Genomic DNA, 20646 nt, shown 5'->3' on the forward strand with positions numbered 1-20646 from the left:
GTCACCACGGAGCTCACGTCCACTGTGTATCCCAAGATAAACCACACTGCCAGATGCAAAGTCTGGGGACTAGGTCCTAGTGCTGAGTCTTCTATTAACAATGTGTGACCTCGGATCAAAAGCCCCTATCTCCCCACATCTCAGTTGCTTCATTAGTAAGGTGGGAAGACCACCCTTCCAACCTGCTTCTTGTATAAATGCAATTAGAGTAAATAGCACTTGAAAGACATCTGAAAACTAAACAGCTCAAAAAACAAAAACAAAAAACAAAAACCCCAAATCCAGTCCAGGATATTGTCATAATCTTTTATTATGTATCAAATTGTCTTCAATATAAGTTACAATCTGATTAAATTTGATAGACATTTTTATCTATTTAAAGACAAAAAACAAACCAACCCCCAAACAAACTCTCTCTATGTACAATATCTTTTGTCTAGAGTCTAGCAGACATAGAACCTTTCATTGCAGGATTTCTGCTTAACATAATGAGCAAAAAGAACCAAAAAAAATAAACCAAAGCAACCAAACTAATCCCTCGACTGCAAATATGAATATTGAATAAAGCATTAAAAAAATACAAACACAGAGTAACTTTTTAAATTTAGAAATGCAGGATATTAAAGTTAGTGGCAAAAAAACCCAACCAAACAAAAGCCCCCAACACTCCTCACAGGTAAACTTTCCTGCTCAGGGATGTGAGCTGACTCTAGACCATCTCGCGGCTCCTGCGGATAGCACAGCACAAGATCATACTGAAGATCATGCCAAATATCTGGAAGACAGGAAGGAACATGAGGATCAGCGTGGTTTTGTCAGAAGGAAGGCCGAGAGAAAGGCAAAGATAAGAGTCATGGCAGCTGGCGCCTTCCCTGCAGAACTTTCAGGGTGAGACAAATGAGCCCAGAGCTAAATTGAATGGTCAAGTTCCAGATATTCCGAGATCCCACAGAGGTAGCACTTTTGCTTCCGTCTTTGTGCACGTGTGTGTTTAATATTCTGTTTTAAGACATATTGTGTCTTTTACTGAAAGCTGCTTCTGCCTTTCTAGGCCAGGCCATCCCAGTGAGAGCTGGGTCCCCTATGGGGTTCATGCCACTTATGGGGAGATAGAGGGTGACCCCAAGGAACCTAGTTGGCCCTTGATGGTTTCTAGGGGCTGATTGGCAAGAGAGTGGATCATTTGAAGCTTCCGGTCTTCTTCCTGGTGTCCACCCTCGCGTGGCCTCAGACAGCAGGAGGAAATGAAACAATTCACAGCCATGCAGCTGCTAGTGAACTACTCTGTTGAGGAAAAGGAAAGCAGGTGCGTGATGAGACGTGTCCTGAGGACCAGTGGCGCTACCATCACCTTGCGTTTGCCCCTACACCTTGACGGTGAAGAGGATGGATTCTGGAGACGCCTCGGACACTACACTCGTGAGCCGAGAGGGTCTGATCAACTTACTCTTCTGTTTCTCCATCTCCTAGTAGTAATATGGAAGTACTACTGCGCTGCAGCACCTGCCGTGTAGGTGTGGCGAGGATGAGATCGGGTGATAAACATACAACGTGGAAAACAGTGCCTGGCCCGGGCGTGAGCTTAAGAAACATCGACCACTAAGAAGACAAGACCCCTCCTCCCCGACGTCCCGGCCGCCACTCACCATCACCACGGCAATGCCGATGCCCACTGAGCCGATGATGTGGAATTTGTGGTCGAAGATCTCTTGGATGGCGTCGGGGCAGGACTTCGGGAGGCAAACCAAGACCCGGGTCACCCACAGTCCCCACTCCAGGGCACCTTTTCCCTCCCAAGCACCTGTCCCACCCCAGGAGTGCCTGGTCAGGGAATGGGCTGAGGATAGGAGTCTTCAGGGATAAGAGATGTGCTGGCTGGGGGTGGGAGGGGACCAGGAGAGAGGTGTGGGAGCAGGTCGCTAATACCTGGGCCGCACATCAGGGAGGAAAGAGGGACAAGCCCTGCTTTGGGGTCTATTTCTGATATGGTTGTAAGGTCACTTTTTATTATTCTGGAGTCTGGACATTAGCTTACAATCACGATCCATTTATAAAGTCTAAAAGGCAGGAGTCCCAGACTCAGAAGCGTGCCTGTCCTTGATAACTTGAGGGCTGGGGCGGCGCTGGGTGGTTCAGGGTGCCAGATTGTTACAGGGAGCTAGGACCCTTTGTTATTGCCCTGGTCTGGCTTTGTTTTGTCACCCTTGGGGAAACAGAGGGCCCTGGGTAGGGGAGAAATGATGTGGTCGCCCTGGCGCCCTTTCAAAGTGGAAGGGGTACTTACGACGCGCTTAGATTCCCGCCCCCCCACCCCCAACCAGTTGGTCTACTTCACTCCTCCCCTTGCAGGATGTGCCCAGGGCAGCATGGAAGGGGCACCAGTCTTGCTTTTTAAGTTTACCTTCACTGTGAGGCTGTCCTGCAAGTTCTTTTTGGGGCAGATGTCTGAGATAAATTGTTCCACAACCCCGCCTATACCACAGCAGTTCAGCTGCAGAGAGAAGGCAGGATGGGATGAGAGAAATGAGTGAAAAGGTGGTTAGAACAGGCACGCGCGGGCGTGTGTGGTGAGCGCCCTGCGTGATGCACTCTGCCGAAAGGGTGGAGGGGCCGGGCTCTGTGCCAGGACGACCTACCACGTGGTGGATGACTTTCAGCGTGTCCCGCTGCAGCTCGTCCTTGCCTTTCAGTTTCTCGTAGGTGTCCTTGTAAAACGCCTGGATGTCCTTAATCACCTGCGGAGGACAGGCAGGGGAGTAGCAGAGAGGCTTTTCCATGCACTTCTCCATGAATAGACACGACCTGTTCTCTCTTGCTCACTCTAAGTTCTCAGCCAACAAATTCCTGTGCTCGGAAAATGTCACGAGCAGACGAAGCCACTGGCACCGCCCCTCTCAGGGCCTCTGTGGACCTCCCATCCCCTGCCACAGCCTCCAGCCACTTGTCCTTCTCTCCTGCACCTCTGGTCAGTCCCTTTAGCCCCACTTAGCCCTTCTCTTCTCCCTGTGAACTAAATTGAATCTCCTCAATCTAAAAAAAAAAAAATGGGCCGGCCTGGTGGCGCACTGCTACAGTGCACCGCTTGAGAGTGTGGTGACGCTCCCGCCGAGGGTTCGGATCCCACATACAGACCGGCCGCTCACTGGCTGAGCGAGGTGCGGGCACAACACCAAGGGTTGCGATCCCGTTGCCGGTCCCGGTCCGGTACGGGCGCGACACTGAGGGTTGCGATCCGTTGCTGGACACGAAAAAAGACAAAAAGGAAAAAAAAAAAAATATCCTACTCCTGACTTGGCTATTTCCTCAGGCTTCCATCTTTTTTTCTTCATTTAGGTGTGGCTTTTAGCAAGTTACTAAATTTCTCTGTATATCAGTTGCCCCATATGTAGGACAGGAGATTATAATAATCCCTACGTGTCATAGGTTATTGTAAGGATTTAAATGAGCTATTGTTTGTTGAGTCTTTAGCATTATGTCTGGTACAGAGTAAATTTGGAAAAAGTGTTAGCTATTATATTGTAATACAGGGGATATGTTATTACCCCGTTGTACCTGGGTGTGTCCCAATTTATTTATTTACTTATTTATTTTGGCGGCTGACCTGTAAGGGGATCTGATTCCTGGAAACATTGGTGTTATTTGCACCACTTTCTAACCCACTGAGCTAACCAGCCAGCCCATCCCAATTTAATGCACGTCTGTCTCCTTGACCTTCACCCACTCAAATTAGCAGACTCACATCACATTCGGCATTCTTTCTTCAGCCTTTTTCTGACATCTTTCATAATTATCCCTTCCTATTTCTATGGCTATGGATTTTACTGCTAGGATAATTAAATAGTATTTTTTTAAAAAACAGGGTTCCTGTCTCCAATATATTTCTTTCCCCTTTCTGCTGAACATGAAAAGATGATCCTTCCTAAAACACTGTTCTCATGTGGCCCATCCTGGCCAGAAACTCTTCAGGGCTTCCCACGGAAGCCCAGGCTCAGCCGAGATCCGACCCTTCCTTTGCCCGGGAGTCCCCCCACCTACTCCAAGCTTCCCCCTGATATCCTATCTCTCATTCAAGGCTGAGGTCAGCGCTCCCTTTTCCAAGGAGCCAGAAGAGATTCCCCTTCCCCACTCCACCTTTTCAAATCCCGTGGTGCTTTTGGATATAAATCACTTCTGTGACACTGGTCAAATGCATGTCTTTCTTTCACACTAGATAGCAAAGTGTGGGGACCACAGCTCATGCATCTATGGACCCTGCATAGGGTGTGACATAGCACTTGGCTCACGGTGGCACTTGAACACACATCAACATGTTAGAGGAGGAAGTGAGGGTGTTCAGCCCACAGAAAGCCATGTTTTCCTGAGCAATCTTTCCAGGAGTTGGGGGAGGGGCTGCTAAGATAGTCAGACAGACAGACAGACACAGACCCAACGAGTAGTTCTTGAACATCTACTATGTGCCAGCACCGTGGTTGGTATAATTACCCACACAAGTGTTAATATGCTTATAGTCCCTGCCCTCAAAGAGTGCATGTTCTGATGGCACATGGAAACATTGCAACACCAGAGGCACGTTCGATGGTTGAAAGCCGACCAAAGTGACTAGCCAGGACTCCCTTCCACCTTCCCCATCCCCCATCTCCCACTGTCAAACCCAGATCACTGCAGGACCCAAGAGATCTCATGGGGAAAACCTACCTCATCTTTGTGGGTATACCCCCAGATGGCTGCAGCTATTTCAATGGCAAATATCAGCAAGAGGAAGCCAAAGAACTGGAAGACAAAGAGACACGAGGTGAGAAGCAACACCAGCCAACCAGCCAGAAAATCAAAGGGTACTGTGGTACAAGAAAGAATGACAACTCCAGGAAACAGGCATCTGGGGCACAAGTGGACAGCCCCGGAGGGGCAGGGAAGAGGCTCACAGAGTGGGAAGAGTTAAGCCAAGGCTCAGGCTCAATGTTGGGTTCAGGGAGAGGGGAGCCTGGAGCCGGTGTTTATGGTATTTATGAGATGTTAATTTAGTCAATGAGCAATAAAATACCATTGTCACTCACAAAACCCAAAGAGATATGGGGAAATAAAGGAAGGGAATATGCTTTGTGGAGTTTGGGGAAGACTGTAACACATTTTGAAACAAGGAGAGGAGACAAAGGTACATGTGGATTCAGGGAAAAAAAGCAAACGTGGTCCTCGAAAGAGGGAAAAACAAAGTCCTGGCATTTAGTTGCCTACGGGGAGTGATAAGACAGGCTGCAGGTAGAAGAGGAGGATGCCCACCACAAGGGAGGGTCGGGCTGCCTGGGCAGGGCCAGAGGACGGGCACTGGCGAGGCTGAGGCTGCGCGTGCCCGTGGCCGCCCTCCCCACCCCACCCCATCCTACTCCACCCACTCCAGGGATCTGGGCTGCTGAGATTTGGGCATGGTGGCGGGGAGCACAAAAGGGCTACTCACCAGCCCCAGCATCCACTGGGACTCTTGCGCAGCACCGCAGCAGCCGAGGAATCCCACCAGCATCATGAGGGCCCCAGCTCCAATCAGAATGTAGACTCCTGGGAAGGACACACACATGCAGCTGCTTTTTCTCCTGTGTGACTTCATACCTCCCCCATCTCAGGGAAGAAGGTCCCCCTCCTCTGCCTCTGCTCCTAAGCGTCCTTCCTACCAGTGTCCCTTCCAGGCCCCTGCTTCATCAAGCCTGCGCTCCTGTCTTACCCTCAGCCCTCCTGGAAGGTGCCCTAGTCTAGGATAAAGCATATCTATGGCAGCCCTGAGATTCTACTCAGGACATAAACTGGTCCAGTCTGTCAGCTGTTTCCAGCAAGAGGAATCCACTCAAGCTAGTTAACACAGACCCTCCAAACTCAGGCTAACTTCCTGGGACTCTGACGAGCCCCCCACTGGCCTCTGCCTCATAGAGGAGGCCATCAGAGCAAGCTTCCAGCAGGAGGGGGCTGCGCACACCCAGAAATCCATGCTCCGGAGGGGCCAGCTCTGCCTGATTCCTAGAAGGGAAGGCTCCTTGCTCTGCTGCTGGGTCACAATTAGACATGCACAGTTAGTAACACCCAAGGGCACCCTTGCTCTAGTGCAAAGGACATAGATCTGGTGTCAGAAGACCCTTGTTTTTGTCCCAACACTGTTACTAACTGCTGTGTGACCTTGGGTAAGACACTTTCTCTTTCTGGGCCTCAATTTCCTTAGGCTAAAATTAAAGAGGTTGGTTGCTAGAAAATGTCAAAAGATCCCTGTAGCACATTAAAGAGATCTTACGGTTGCAACTCAGTTACCTCGGGCTAAAGGTGGAAAGGGTCCTCCTTGCTAAGGGGAGGGTGAGTGACAGCATTGCTAAGCCTTCGATGGGGAGGAGTGGGAGACGGGCAGTGACAGCTCTTGTCTATGCCCCAAACACTGCAAATTCATCCTCCTTGCTAAGGGGAGGGTGAGTGACAGCATTGCTAAGCCTTCAATGGGGAGGAGTGGGAGACGGGCAGTGACAGCTCTTGTCTATGCCCCAAACACTGCAAATTCCTGGGACAGGAGGATACGGTGGAGCAGCCTTGCCCCATTCATTCCACAATCTGCCAAGGGAGTGCCCAGAGGGACCCATGCTACAGTTATGTTCTTGAGAAGCCACAGCTGTCCTGCAGGGACTGCCCCTCCTTCCATACACAGTTCCTCCCAACTCCCAACCCCATGAAGACCCCATGAAAAAGCACCAGAGAAATTCCAGGGTCCCCCTGCATGCAGGCATGTTCTAATCAACCCTGGGAGGGCTGTTGGCACTTGTTGAAAGCACTGCCCTGAAGCCAGAATGCCTGGGTTTGAAGGCCAGGTCTGTGACTCTGGGGAAGCCACTCGATCTCTCTGTGCACAAGTTTTCTATCTGCAAAATGGAGATGGTACCAATGCCCGCCTCAAGGATTGTTGTGAGGATTAAGTGATATTATTGCACGTGACAATGTACAACAAACGCTAGCTGCCGTGAGTCTCAATAATACAAGGGACAGGTAACAATGTTAATAACCATAGTGTCCTCCCTACTGTCCTGCAACCAGGACCAGAGACTTCCTGGAAGTAGAGGCTGAATATGGGCAAGAGAGAGAGTCTATGCTTCTGCCCGACACACAGCAGGGTCTGTGATGAGAACTCTTGCAGGTGACACAGTGACCTCACTGTCCCGCACGTGCACTCTCGGCAGGGCCGAGGCTGTGCGGGCAGCAGTCTGTGCAGTCTGCTGCAGCTGAGGCTCGCGGGCAGCACGGAGCAGTACGCACACGGAAGCACTCGCGCCTCCCCCTTCTCCCACATCTGTCGTGATGTCAAGTCATGTGGAGTTACTGGCGTGCCCCATGTTGTATGAATACGGGCATTGTTCCCGTGCATGCTGGCCCAGACCAGGCCAGGGGACAAACGCAGCCTGTCTTTCAGGCAAGTCCCATCCTCCCAGGCGGTCAAAGACTGTGGGGCCACAGGCTGGACTTGGGGAGCCAGTGCAGCCCCATGCATGGGGCACTGGGCAAGGGGGCCCCCTCCCGCGGTTCTCAGCTCTAACACGGGGACACCAGTGGGCTGAGGCAGTAGAACGGCTCCTGTTTCTGCCCATCTCATTGGGGCAAGACAACGAAGGATGAGGTCACTCCTTTGAGCTCCATAGCGGGGGCTGAATAAATGGGGGGTATTAAGAGATCAAAAGGATTTACAAGCACATAAAATACAGTTGGGTGGGAACGAACAGACAGACAGATATGTTTTCTCTAAGTCCAGATCCCAGTTCATGAGCCCGGTGACCCTGGCAGAAGCCAGGGGAGCTGCATCAGCCACAAGTGAACTACTAAAGGGAAAAATATTTCTCATGCAGAAAGAGAACATTCTCTTAATGGGCCTCTCAGTTAGTATTAAATATTCATTTTGGTGCTCGGCAGAGGAAGAGTTTAAGATACGGGGTCACGTTGGCTTTAAATCTTGCTGGGGCAGCTGCAGATGCGGAGAGCCTCGCCCTAGCCCTCTCCAGCCGGGAGAGACAAGCCAGCCCGGCAGCTGTCTGTGGGTAGCAGCAGCAGGCAGGCTGCAGGGCGGCTCCTCTGGGACCAGTCATGGAACCACTGCGGGGCTGGGGTTGCTTCCCTTTGGAAAGGCGACTCATGACCCACACCCCAAGCTTGTTAGCAAAGGCTGGCGATGGTAGATGACAAAGTGTTCCCCTTTATAAAACAAGTGAATGTTAGCTTTCTGTCTGACTCATGGAAAGAGTTATTCATCGCAGAGCCTTCTTGCTGTTTACTGGGCTTTTTTCAGGCTGACATTATAGGCCTAGTGGAAAAAAAAAAAAAAGGAAAAAAAGACTGGTGTAGCAGCAGCATATACCAGGGCGTCCTTCACACAAGAAGTGGAGCGTTCTTTTCCACCTGTTCATCAGGCCTCTTGGCTTAGGCCAAGCAGAGGACACACCAGTCTCCTCTCGCCATCCAATTCACCTGGCAAACAGCACTTGCTACACCTGTTTGCGTGGAGGAGAACAAAATCCAGTACAGCCTCCAGTCTCCTCTTGCTTGAAACAGTTTATTGTCCCCAAATACCTCAAATCAGGGGCTTGAAGGGACCCTAACTGCTCCCAATGGCTCTCTCCTGGTTCCTCTCCTTCCCATGGGCTGTTTGCATTAATAAGCACCATGGTGGGATTCCATCTGCCAAGTACGGGAATTCTCAGCCTCAGATAGGTGGCATGGGTAAGCTGTGCCAGTTGCAGGATGCAGAAAGGAGGCTGGGGCAACAAAGCAAGCCACCTTGGGCACAGGCCAGCCAGGGAAGTCAGGTCACTGAGGTTGATGTGCGTGTGCTAAGAATCATCCAACACCTGGTCGTAGTGGGAGAAGGGTCCTAGGGAGGGGTGGGTACTCACAGCTTCTGGCTGGAGCCCCCTGGACTCCCTCATTCAGTGTCATGGCCTGGAAGGACACCAAGGAGTTAAGAAGGGCTGCTGGCCTGGGACCAAGAAAACGAAGTTCCCCAACATGTTTGCAGCCTGGGATTACAGAGACTGCTGACAGGCTGAGTCTCCCAGGGCCTGAATTGGACAGAAGGCCCATATAAGGCTGTCAGCTGTTCTGGATTCACTGTAAACTGTTCTGAATGTTGGAAAGTTCTTTTTCTGCTCACTTCTCTGCCTGGTTGTGCACTCTTTCTCTACTCTAAGAGCTTTGACTCCACGGGAGAAAAGACACCCCTGGGCTGTTCAGGTTTCCTGAAGAGTCAGCTGCAGGATCAGGCTGGTTGCTCACTTCTCTGCCTGGTTGTGCACTCTTTCTCTACTCTAAGAGCTTTGACTCCACTGGAGAAAAGACACCCCTGGGCTGTTCAGGTTTCCTGAAGAGTCAGCTGCAGGATCAGGCTGGCCTGTGGGTTGCCCCAGTGCAAGGGACGGTCACCCCATGATGTCAGCGACAGCGGCCAGGGCGTAGCTGGCACTCCAAGCTCATCTGCTGGGAGAAGGGTTATGGGTCAATACAAAAGGCTGGTCTCAGAGCCTAATGGGAAAGGGGACACAGACAGTGAAGCCTCCTTGGCCCTTTGCCCGAGGATGACAATGATCCAGTTTCCCCAAGCCTTCAGTGGTGTGCAGGGCTCAGTGGACCCACACAGCCGCTCAGCTTGCTGATGCTCTAGTGTCGTTTGCATCGTCCCTGTTCCCTGGGCTTCCACAGACAGAGTGAGCTCTCTCCCTGCAAGAGAGTCCCACAGCTCCTAGCCCCCAACTGGAGATTGCTGTGTCTCTTTGGCAATGCGCCTTCCAATTACCCTCCTGGTCACTTCAGGCAAGACCGCTGACCACCGGGGACCCTGCAGGGATCTGAATCCTGTGAAGTTCTCAGAGTGGGTCCTGGTTCTGCTAATCATGTGCTCATCACTCTCCTGCCACCTTGCCTGGCCTTCCCACTGTTATCCACTGGCTAGGGCCACCATGCAGGGGCATCTCTCCCTTGACTACAACTTGGGTGAAGTCAAAAGGCCAAGAGATCTCTATCCTGCCCCGCCAATGGGGAGCACTGAGTCAGTGCAACCCTTTTCTACTCCTACACAGGGAGTGCCCCCCCATCTGCCCTCCAACCCCAACCTGGCACAGACCATCCAAGAAGCAGCTTTCATGGGCCTGTGTTCAAATCCTAGCTCTGCCTCTTGAGGGGTATGAGCCTGGACTAGTTGTTTAGACCTTGGTTTCTTTATCTATGACTTGGGAATCATCCCAGGCTCCTTGCAGAGTTATGGGGATCAGATGATGTAACAATATGTGTAAGGCATTGAGTGACAAGTGAGGAAGGGGCTCACAAATGTCAGAGTCGTCCTCCCAATTCCACCCACTTACCAATGAGATTCTCACCTCCCACAGCTAAAAATATATGGAATTTGCCAAAGAATCCTGGACAACAAAAAGAAACACTGGGTTGTTAGGAGTGGCCAGAGCAATGGGAGGACTGAGTGCCTCTTCTGGAGACACACGGGCAGCTGTGAGGCTCTTAGGAAAGCGCCTGAGACGTTGGTTCCTGCGGGCGGCTCTGCCCTGCCCGGAGCTCACGGCTCCCTCCAGGAACACGGCGTGTGTGTCAAGGGCCTCCCCTCAGCACCCCCTTCCCACTGCACAGGGTAGCATTCCAAGCCTGCCCGGACTCACGAAAACGCTCTGTTGCTAAAACAAGCCAGGATACTATGGAAACCTGCTCTCTAAACATGTCCTGAGTGTGCATGCGTGTTTTTTTGCTTTTTAAAAAACAAACAAAAACATTGCACTTTTCTTTCCCTCACTTTCTTTCCGACAGTGAGGTACACACTAAAACCCCCCAACTAACAACAACAAAAGGCAGTAAAACCAGCAGAGCTATCCCCAGGGCTCAGGCGCTGTGTAACCAAACAGGCTGTTTTTCAAGATCCTCCCAATGTGGCCTCCGGGAGGCAGGAAGGAGGTCAGGGAGGCCATCTCCTGAAGGCCTGGAGATAACCCTCGGCAGACTGCTTTCTCCTCTTCTGTAAAAATAACTTCTTGGGTGGGTGGGAAGGAAGTGGCCAAACTTACACTCTGAGCCTGATGACATGACAGCATCATCCTAAAAATAGAGGACTTCTTTTATTTCTCGCAAATGAAACGTTTCTACCTCCAGACTAGGCAGTCTATGAATTTACTCAGAAACTGGGAAATGGCCCTTGACAGATCTCCCACTCCTTTTAGAGAAGCTTTTCATGGAGCTACAGCAGCAGAGGGACAGAATAATTCTAGAAAAATGCCAAAGAGCCTGCTTGTAGAAAGAGACCTGCTGAATCCATTCATGTGCAGAGGATCCCAGGCGTGTTTACATTGGAATCCTTTCCCCTAAAGCAAAAGCAGTTTAAAAAATTAACGCCTAAAACTAAACACTGTGGCACTACCCCAGCACTAAGGGTCCAAAGGACGGCAGAGTCTCCTCTAGTCTCTCCTGCTATTTTTGCCTGTGTTTTCTGGAGGCTGGTCTGCTGGGTCTCAGCGTCCCGATCTGAGCAGTGGGGAAGAACCATGCAGCCTCTACCTGGCACCGCACACCCCCAGGACAAAGATTTTTGAATTAAGGAAAGGATGGAGCCTAAGATGACATGCAATTAAGAGAGAGCATCAGGGATGAGAACAGAGGTTCTTAAGCCCTCAAGAGCGGCAGCAACTTTGGCAGGGCCAACTTCACAGCAGAGAAGGGTCAAAGTGCCCGGCTGAGCTGGCATGAGAGAAACCACATCAGTCATGAGGACAACTACACAAAAACTTGAAGGGAACATGACTGGCTGGTGTGGCCAGAAGTTTTTCTCAAGCCCAAGTCCCTGGGTCAACAAGGAGTCTCCAAAGTAGGAGGCATCACCAACCTCACCTGTGTAGAAGCTGGCATTATTGTGAGATTCTTGCTCGAAGATGCTCTTGGTCTGAGAGTCGAATCGGAGCCATAGTCCAATGGAAAGGACTGCAATCCCGGCAAGCTGCAAGACAGACCAGACATCGACATCAGTTCTGGCTGCCTGGACCAACACCGTCCCCGAGTGCTGAAGGGCGAGACTCGAAACTTGCAAAGGCCTTTGGGACCTCCCTTAGTTTCTGCCCCTCACACACACCTGGTAGCCAGTGGGGTGCGCTTGATCAGTCCATGTGCTGGGAATAAACAATCACCCACCAGCGGTGCAGCAGTAGAATGGGCACTTTACAGGCAATAAAACACTGTGCAGCAGTGGAAACAAATAACTCTGGCCACATGCAGTACTATGACCGCATCTCATGATGCTAAACAGAAGAAGCAAGAGCCCAGAACACTCACTTACGATTCCATGTGGTTAAACGTTACTACACTGCTTAGGGATGCACATGTATGTATACACTTATATGTGTACATATAAATGACAGAGGAAAGAGAAAGTGTGTGATGACCACAAAGTGAGTGGTTACCTCTGGGTAGAGGGAGGGACTTATGCTCAGGAGGAGCATGTGGTGGGGGTGGGTGTCTAGGGTGCTGGCAATTTCTGACATTTGACTTAGGTGATGATTGCATGGATCTGGACACATACATGCACCGGTGAGGGCAGTGGTGACATCCTCAGAGACCACACTGCTCAGTCAACGACAGATCAGAGCCTCCCTGCACTCATCCATGCTGGTCCTTTCCCTGTCCATGAGGCCAACTCCTGGCCTGGCAGTGTTGTCTTAGCTACCGTGGAGGCCTCTGCCAAGTCCCCCCAGTGCCAGCTGAGCTCCCTTGTCGTTGCTGGTAGCAGGGCTTGCGGGGGAGTGACTCCCAGATCTCCAGTGCAGCGGCTGGCTGGACACACGAGTGGGTGGGCCCCAGGTTTTGCTGGTCCACCCTCCTCAGCAGAGGCACCTTATGTCAGAGACCTGCTCTTTGGGGATCTAGGTTCTCTGCCTGGGAGCTGCTGAGAGCCCGCGGTGTGGACAGGCCTCTCTTTCCTCCCGTCTCTTTTCCTCTTCTTTTCCCCACAACATGGCAGTGGGTTTGGACACGTTGGGTGTAGAGTGGAGATGGGACGACAGGAAGGGCCACCCAAGACCCCAGGCTGCAGCAGTCACGGCCTTTTCTACACTCCGGTGCTGTAAGCTAATTTGGTCCCATCACAGAGGTGTGTTTGCACAGTGAGGGTCTAGAGTTCTGTCACTTCGGCTTTCCCATCTGTAACACAGGAGTGGTAAGACGTGGCCCTTCCTTGCCTTTTAAGTATGGCTAGAGCGTAAGGGAGATGGGCTGGATAGAGTGTGGTGCCGATAACACTGAGAGCCAGGGTTCCATCCCTGTACCAGCCAGCCGCAAAAATAAAGAAGAATAAAGAAGAATAAAGGAGATTATAGTACCAAAACTACTTCTGAAGAAGGAGGTACCGAACGGGCTTTGGGAGAACAACTCGAGTTCATGAGCACGAAGGGCAGCCAGCACCGCACTCCTGGCCCTGTGGACAGCCCCCGCCTCAGCTCAGGCAACGCCAAACATCAGTAAGAATGACACGATGCCAAGTGCCCCAGGGCTGGACATTGTCAAAAAGAAAAACTCACAGAAGCCGGGCTTGATGGCGTAGGGATTTTAGAGCTAAAATGAACCTGAGAGTTTGGGGTTCAAACATGGGTCAGGCTTTCCTTCTTATTAATGAAATACACGCAGGTGAGTGAGGGTCTTCTGGGTAAATCCAAAGATAGCAGAGCATTGCTTTATGGGGAGAGGTCTCTCCCCGCTGGGCCCAGCCTGGATACTCTTGTCTGGACCATGGATTCTGCTGGCCTCTGGGGGCACCACCGTTAAATCGGGGGTGGGAGACCCAGCAGGGAGCATCTGGGCTAGACAGAGTATGTGGCTCTAACCCACTTGTCGAGGTGCTGGACAGCACACTTAGTGGGTCTTGACTCCAGGGTCCTGGAGAGTTAAAAGAGGGGAGGTGACACTTTCCCTCCCTCCACCCGACACACAGAGAGTCAGACCCTGGGACTGGAAGACCAGGCTGCGGCCTCCTTTGGAAGGTGGACATTACCCTGAAAACTGAAGGCTAGAGCTTGCGAGGCACTGAGCAGCGTTCGGGTGGCTCTCAGTTTGGGTTAGCACTTAACTGCAGCCCCTTCCTCAGCCTGGTCCTCTCTCCCGCTCTGTTGTGCTGAAGCCACTCGGAGAGCACCTGGGCTTGTAAGGCGTGTTCTCTACTGTCCTTTCTGCTCTAGACTTGTGCTTATCAAGGAATTACCCCCAACTCATCTTATCCCCCCACAGAGCAAAGTCACTCCCCTACCACTTACCTGCCAGGAAAACTCCTAAGCAATGAAAAAATGAAAACAATCCCATGCAAAGGAACTAAGATATAAAAGATCACGTCAAGCTACGCTGTGATCCATGCTTGGATAATAACAGGGTGCCCGAGCACAACCTGCAGGGGTAAGGCCCCTTCCATTTTATAGGAAGCCTTCATGTCAAGGATCCTGAGCCAACGTGTAAAAGTCCAGTCGTTTATCTGGTCTGTGTGTCCAGGTAAGAAGGACGTTGGGCTGGAGAATTGGAACCAGAAGGGAAGAGGAAGCATTTCAGGTCTCACCTCGTCAAGGACAAGGCCAGATACAGGAGTTGGGGGTCCCACGGGTTTGGACCCCACCCCAAACCTAACGTCACGCTGCTTGGTTGTCAAAGCTACAACCAAAAAGGAAAAGCAACCGGCTCTGGAGAAATGGGCCAAGCTATAATGGAGCTCAGTCTTTCATGCTTAAAAAGTCACCACGAAAGAGGAGGAAGCTTCCAGAAACCCAGAGGGAAGGGAGGGCCGGGGCAGGACGGGGAGCACCTGGTTCACGAAAGCCACAGAGGAGTGAGCCCTGCTGCCTTTTCTGACTGAATTACTGAGTTAATGGCCTGAGGGGACACTGTGGAAACCACTGGCTGCCCCATTTTCTGAAATGCTGTTGGAGACATTGCTTCAGTTGGCTGAGTCACGATGGCTTGGGTTTGCAGGGCTGTGAACGGTGTGCAACTGGTGCCACCTAATCATGGCTTCCACGGCTGTCCAGGCAGCACTATCTAAGGAGCTCCAAAGTACTTTCTAGGAGTCACTTCTGGCTGTGGCCCACAGGAGCTCCCTGCCCCCCACCTGGCGCTCATCCCCAGCTGCTTTAATACTATAAGAAACAGAGCAGGAGGGACCAGCAGCAAGAACCAAAGAGAGCTTTAAGCTACAAAAAGGGCACCAAGTCAATTCTCAGTAAGAACATAGGGGTCTGGGAGGCCAAGCAGTTGGTGGTTTCCTCCCAGGTTAATTGACCGACACGTGGCAGCGACGCGGCCACACGATGTCATGCCTGCTGACTTGCTCTTGCTCTCATCAGAGGGTCTGAGCAGGACTGATGTGCGTGCTCAATTATACCTGCCCAAGGAGGACAGCAAGCTGCACAGTCACCAGCTGGTCTGGGGGGACAGAAGGAGAAAGTCCACAGCCTCTACTCCCAGCCTGAGGCCCTGCTCAGACTGCCTGGTTCCCTCTCTCATTTCCAACAAAAGCCAAATGGAAACATTCTGGTTTTGCTGGGAAAAGCTCCTTTGCCATCTGGCCAAAAATGGTTTCATCGATGTGATAGTGCAGAAAGAAAAAGGACACTTTCCCCCATTGTTTTATTGGAAATGTCTTCATTTCTTTACTCATGCTAATTTTTTTCTTAGAAGAAGGTGGGTCACGAGAAAAACATGAGACAAACCTAAATTGAGGACAGTCTACAAAATACTTGACCTGGACGTCCCCAAATGGTCAAGGTCACGAAAAACAAGGAGAAACAGAAACTGCTACAGGTCAGAGGAGATTAAGGAGACCTGGCAGCTGTCATGTGGTATCCTGGACACTTGTGGAAAAACTAGTGAAACCCGAGTAAACCCGGAGTTTAGTTAATGGTGGCGCGCCAACGTTGGTTTCTTAGTTGTGACAGACGTAACATGGTGCGACAGGGGAGACTGGCCAGGAGTATAAGAGAACTCTCTACACTATCTCTGCAACTTTTCTGTAGGTCTAAAACTATTCAGTTTATACATGAAAAATGAAGCTGGGACCTCTCTCTCTCAAAGCTCCCTGTCTCCTTCAACACCCTGCCCCATCAGTTAACCTCTTTCCTGTTTCTGCAATTCTGTCTGTGCTGCCTTTTCACCCTTTGCCAGCAACACATGGGCAGGCCTCTCTGTTCTAAAAAACCAACAGAACAAAGGCAGCAACAGAATCCTCCCTTCCTTCCACCTCACTGCCCTTTCCTGGAGCTCTGTGCTTTCCCTCAGCCCTGGAGCTTGTAGCCGAACCATCTCCAAGTCGGTCCTCACTAACGAGTCACTGCTCAGCTCTCCCAAGACTTCCCGGAGCCTGCCTCAGTGGGTTGCCACGCTCTAATTGAGGCTTTTTCTCAGTCCTCACGTTTTTTGACGCTCAGGAGCTCACACCATTGAAGCCTGCTCCTCCTTGTCTGCTCCTTAGATGGAATCTCTCAGTTTCCCAAATTAGCCTGGTACATTCCGCCTCTGCTCATGCAAGTCCCTCCTCCTGGGATGCTGTCCTGGCCACCCAGACCTGCTGCTTCCCCACGGAGCTCCCAGCTCCTCCCAAAGCCTCCAGCTCTGCCCTTGCTCTCATCCGGTGCTAGCCTCAGGTCTCTCTAGAGCACAAGCCCCTTGAGGTCAGTGTGACTTCTCAGCCATTTTTCATCTCCCCTGCCACATCCGTATTTTGAACAGAACAGTCATTAGCAAATAATTATTCAATAAATAAACAATTACTCCAATGAAAGAGAACCTCTGAAATGCGCCTGAATTTCCTCGGCTGGGTCTTCTCCCTTTGGAGAAGGTTCCCTTCTTACCTGGCTCTTCATCCGGATCCATCTTTTGCTATCTCACAAGAGGCAGAAACTACAAAGAACAATTATTCGCCCTGGGAGAACACCCAGAAGGACCCACGAGGGCTGGCTGGAGAGCATTTGATGGATGACAAAGATTTTTCTTTTTGTATGTGCCAAATGTCACAATGAGATTTAGGGGTAAATCCTTATAAAGTCTTTTGAAAAGCAAAGTTTGAGAAGCCCACGGGTTGCTGTCCTCATTCTCTATCTGCAACTCTACCAGACCTTCACCCCTCAAAAAGAAGTCCAGTTAGACACTCTAATTTTTGAAGAACATATAGGTGACCTGGTCACCTGGGGCTTACGTCAGCTTTGGGAGACATGAAAACCCCAAGCACTGCCCCAAACTCAGGCCCACAATGAACAGTTTTCCTGGTCATCTTCCCTCTTTCCACATTCACCACTGAAAGCACAACTCCCTCAAGGCACCCAAGCAAAGATTAGGATTGCTGTGAGTCAGGGACAGGTCCGGAAATCTTACACTGAAACACACACCTGGAGTTAAAGGAAACATTTCCAATTCCAAAGGAGGATTAAAAAAAGAATCAAAGTGTAGTGGAGCTTAGGGGCATCTGGCTGCCGGTCTTGAAAAACTGGATCCATTTAGAACCTGGGGAGGTGTAGATGTAGGTGGGTGTCTATTGACGGAGACTCCTGAAGTAGGCGTGAGGAAAGATGAGGGACAGGAAGGAAAAGAGACCGGCTGAATGCAGGAGGAGGTTTCAGTGTGGGGGCTGCATCCCATGCCTCAGGTGGGAAGAGCCATGCTTGCCCACGGGACAAATCTCACTTCAAAGAAAAATCCTTTCATGGCAAACAATCTGGGTGGTCTTGGCTAGGGCCCTTTTTCCTCCAGATCCCCTGTTCTGTAAGATGACCTGACTGGCCATACATTTTTTTCAAAGGACAAAATACTCGTTACAATTTCTCTATCCAGCTGTGTTAGAGAGCTCAGAAAGTGGACAGCAGATCACTTTCCACACTGGTTTCTCTTTGAGGTCTGCCTTAGACCTGAGATGGCCACATCTGCCACTTTGGGAGGGGTCGGAGGTGGTAGATGGGGTCCGGGAAGAAGGGAGAGCTGTCTTCCCTACTTCCATTGACCTTCTGGAAAAACAGCAGCTATTTGGTTACTCTGGTGAGCCTGTGGCCAAAGGGATGCTGCACATTTTTCAGTAAGAGACAGGTGGAGTAATAGAAAGAGTAGCAAGCAAGGAGCAGGAGGCCCTGGCACTGCCACCTGTCACCTGCACGGCTGTGCACCAGGGCCTGGTTCTGCACAGGGCGGGTGTCGGAACTGCCTGGGGAATTCTGGACACGCGTACACCTCAGCTCCCCCAGGGGCGTCTGCTGACGGTGACCGATGGACAGGTGCAGACTCGGGGCTGGGATTCTGGTACTGCCGACTAGCAGCTCTATGACGCTCAGCACTTTCCTTAGCTTCTCTGAAACTCAGAGCCCTCATTTGTAAAAAAACATATAGTACGATACCTGTCCTGCCTTCAACCTAGGTTAAAAGTAAAGATTAAATGAGGTGACACATGTAAAGCACTCTAAAAACAGTGAAGTGCCACAGCCAACCAGATTCTGTGGGGACAGAATGATTACGACAACCCCAACAACAATAATGAAACTTGAGAAAAACAGGGGGTGACAGAGGGCATTCTGTGGATATCCCTGTGTGTCCTCCTATGATCTGAGAAGGTGGCTGGCTGGGAGCAGGGTGATTTAGGACACTGGGGTTCTGTTTTCCAGTCTCTGTGAGAGTCTGTGTGCGTGCTGGCTGGTGCGGGAAGATGGAGAAATTTACCTTCTTTATCCCTGTGTGTCCTCCTATGATCTGAGAAGGTGGCTGGCTGGGAGCAGGGTGATTTAGGACACTGGGGTTCTGTTTTCCGGTCTCTGTGAGAGTCTGTGTGCGTGCTGGCTGGTGCGGGAAGATGGAGAAATTTACCTTCTTCGCACCCACACACTGCCTCCCAGAGTTCCACCTGGGTCGACCGGAATGGCCAGAGAGAGGTGGGGAAGAGAGGTTAAAGGGAGACCTGCTCAGACTTCAGGCTTCGTCCTTCCTCAGAGCCTGCTTCGGTGGGTCAATTGCCGCTGCTGAGAGGAGTCATTACAGCAGCAGATGACAGAGAGGGAGGGGACTTTGCTGGGTTGGGCAGGAATGGAAATCTTGATTTCTTTACCCTGCTCTTTCAGTGAGATGTTTATCAGCCCTCGTTTTGATTTTTGTTATTTCGGTGTACTGGACTTGTGAGACCACTTGGCACGGCCGCCCATTGCACTCAGGAATTCAGTCACAGACCAAATACCGAGGATGTGACGTTCCTCTACCAGCCTTTTCTGGGACACAAAATATCAGTTCTGCTTTAAGAAAAGCCACAGAAGCAGAGATAAGGCCCTCTATGTTCACAGGCTTCAGCATTTAAAAACAAGTCAGGCCACCCAGACCTGTGGGCTCTGGGCCTCACCCCATCTCCATGGCAACCTCGCTCCCCACGGCATGCCAAGCCTCGGATGGGCTGATTCACCAGGCAGGAGGCCGGGCCAGCGGAGCCAGCAAGAACCGACAGGATCCCAGACCCCATGGCCTCCTCTAATCTGCTGCCTGCGTCCTCCGCCCCCAACGTCAAATTAAGACAGGAGCTGTTGTCTTTGGAAGGGCAAAGCCACTTGGGTAAGACCACAGGTCTTGGAGTTCTTAGCCAGTCCCACCACACAGTAGAACAACAGCAAGAAACCCAAACTCCACTCCAATCAGCAAAAAACTTGCCATGACTTGCTTTATGTGCCGATCGCAAGTAAACTATTACTTCACAGCAGCACGTAAAGCTATCAGCAAGGGCGTATTACTAACTTCACTTGTATTTAACATGAGTTGAAAAGCCCTAGAGATCACAGCCCTGTGGAACTTAAGTCCCCTTTGTGAGTATGATCATCCTGGTGCCTGGATGGGCAGGCACAGCCCAGGGCCATCTCTCCTGTCTACACAACTTCTGCGCTTGAAATGTCTACCGAGCTACCGTCTTAAGGCAATGTTCAAATCTTCAGAAATCTTGTATCCTCAAAGGCAGCCCAGGAGACTCCTCTCTAGGCCAGCAGTTCTCAAAGTGTGAACCCCAGCAGCTGCAATCCCATCCCAGGCTTACTCAGTGGGAACTCTGGGTGGGGGGCCCAGCAATCTGGGTTTTCACACATCTCGGCCGGGGATTCTGATGCATGCTCATGTTTGGGAACCACTCCTCTGGGCCTTCTTTAAACATGGAACAATCAGGAATGACAGGGAAAAGATCTTTCTGGGAGTTCTAAACCCAGAGAACAGCTTTCTAAATGCCAGTGTTGAAAACATGAAGCTGTGCAGGGGAGGTGGGAGCTTTCTGTGAGCTCAAGGTTCCTTGTCTGTGTAAGGGACAGCTCACAGTGCCAGCGCAACACGGGAACAGAATCTGACCGTTCCTCTGTACACTAAGATCTGGAGAGTGGGGTCGCAAATGCCTGAGCAGCACAACAAAGCCACAGGGAGAACGTCTGGGGACCACCTTGGAACTGCTGCGTGGTGACAGTTAAGGGTGAGGATACAGACAGAAGAAAGTGGGAAGGAGGCAAGAGGGGAGAAACTGACTAGACAGGGCAGGCTGGTTAGCTCAGCTGGTTAGAGAGCGGTGTTATAACACCAAGGTCAAGGATTCAGATCCCCATACGGACCAGCTGCCAAAAAAAAAAAAAAAAAAAA

At 51.0% G+C, this 20646-nt stretch overlaps 1 protein-coding gene across 1 annotated transcript; it reads right to left on the reverse strand.

The window, feature by feature from the left end:
* Nucleotides 1-635: 635 nt before the first annotated feature.
* CD9 (CD9 molecule) lies at nt 636-16880 on the reverse strand. The gene is made up of 8 exons (XM_008589938.1): nt 16869-16880; nt 11884-11989; nt 5453-5550; nt 4696-4770; nt 2637-2735; nt 2402-2491; nt 1647-1730; nt 636-775 (listed from the first exon to the last, which is right to left on the reverse strand). Exons 1-8 carry the CDS (start codon nt 16878-16880, stop codon nt 710-712), a joined length of 630 nt encoding a protein of 209 aa, XP_008588160.1. The 3' UTR covers nt 636-709.
* Nucleotides 16881-20646: the final 3766 nt, after the last annotated feature.

This window comes from Galeopterus variegatus, unplaced genomic scaffold, assembly GCF_000696425.1.
Source record: "Galeopterus variegatus unplaced genomic scaffold, G_variegatus-3.0.2 Scaffold5764, whole genome shotgun sequence".
NCBI lineage: Eukaryota > Metazoa > Chordata > Mammalia > Dermoptera > Cynocephalidae > Galeopterus > Galeopterus variegatus.

Coding starts and splice junctions, on each gene's coding strand:
- CD9 (XM_008589938.1), bottom strand. Junction 5,551..11,883: donor TAATGCCAGCTTCTACACAG/GTGAGGTTGGTG, acceptor TGTCCTTCCCAG/GAGTCTACATTCTGATTGGA. Junction 2,736..4,695: donor GGTATACCCACAAAGATGAG/GTAGGTTTTCCC, acceptor TGTCCTCCGCAG/GTGATTAAGGACATCCAGGC.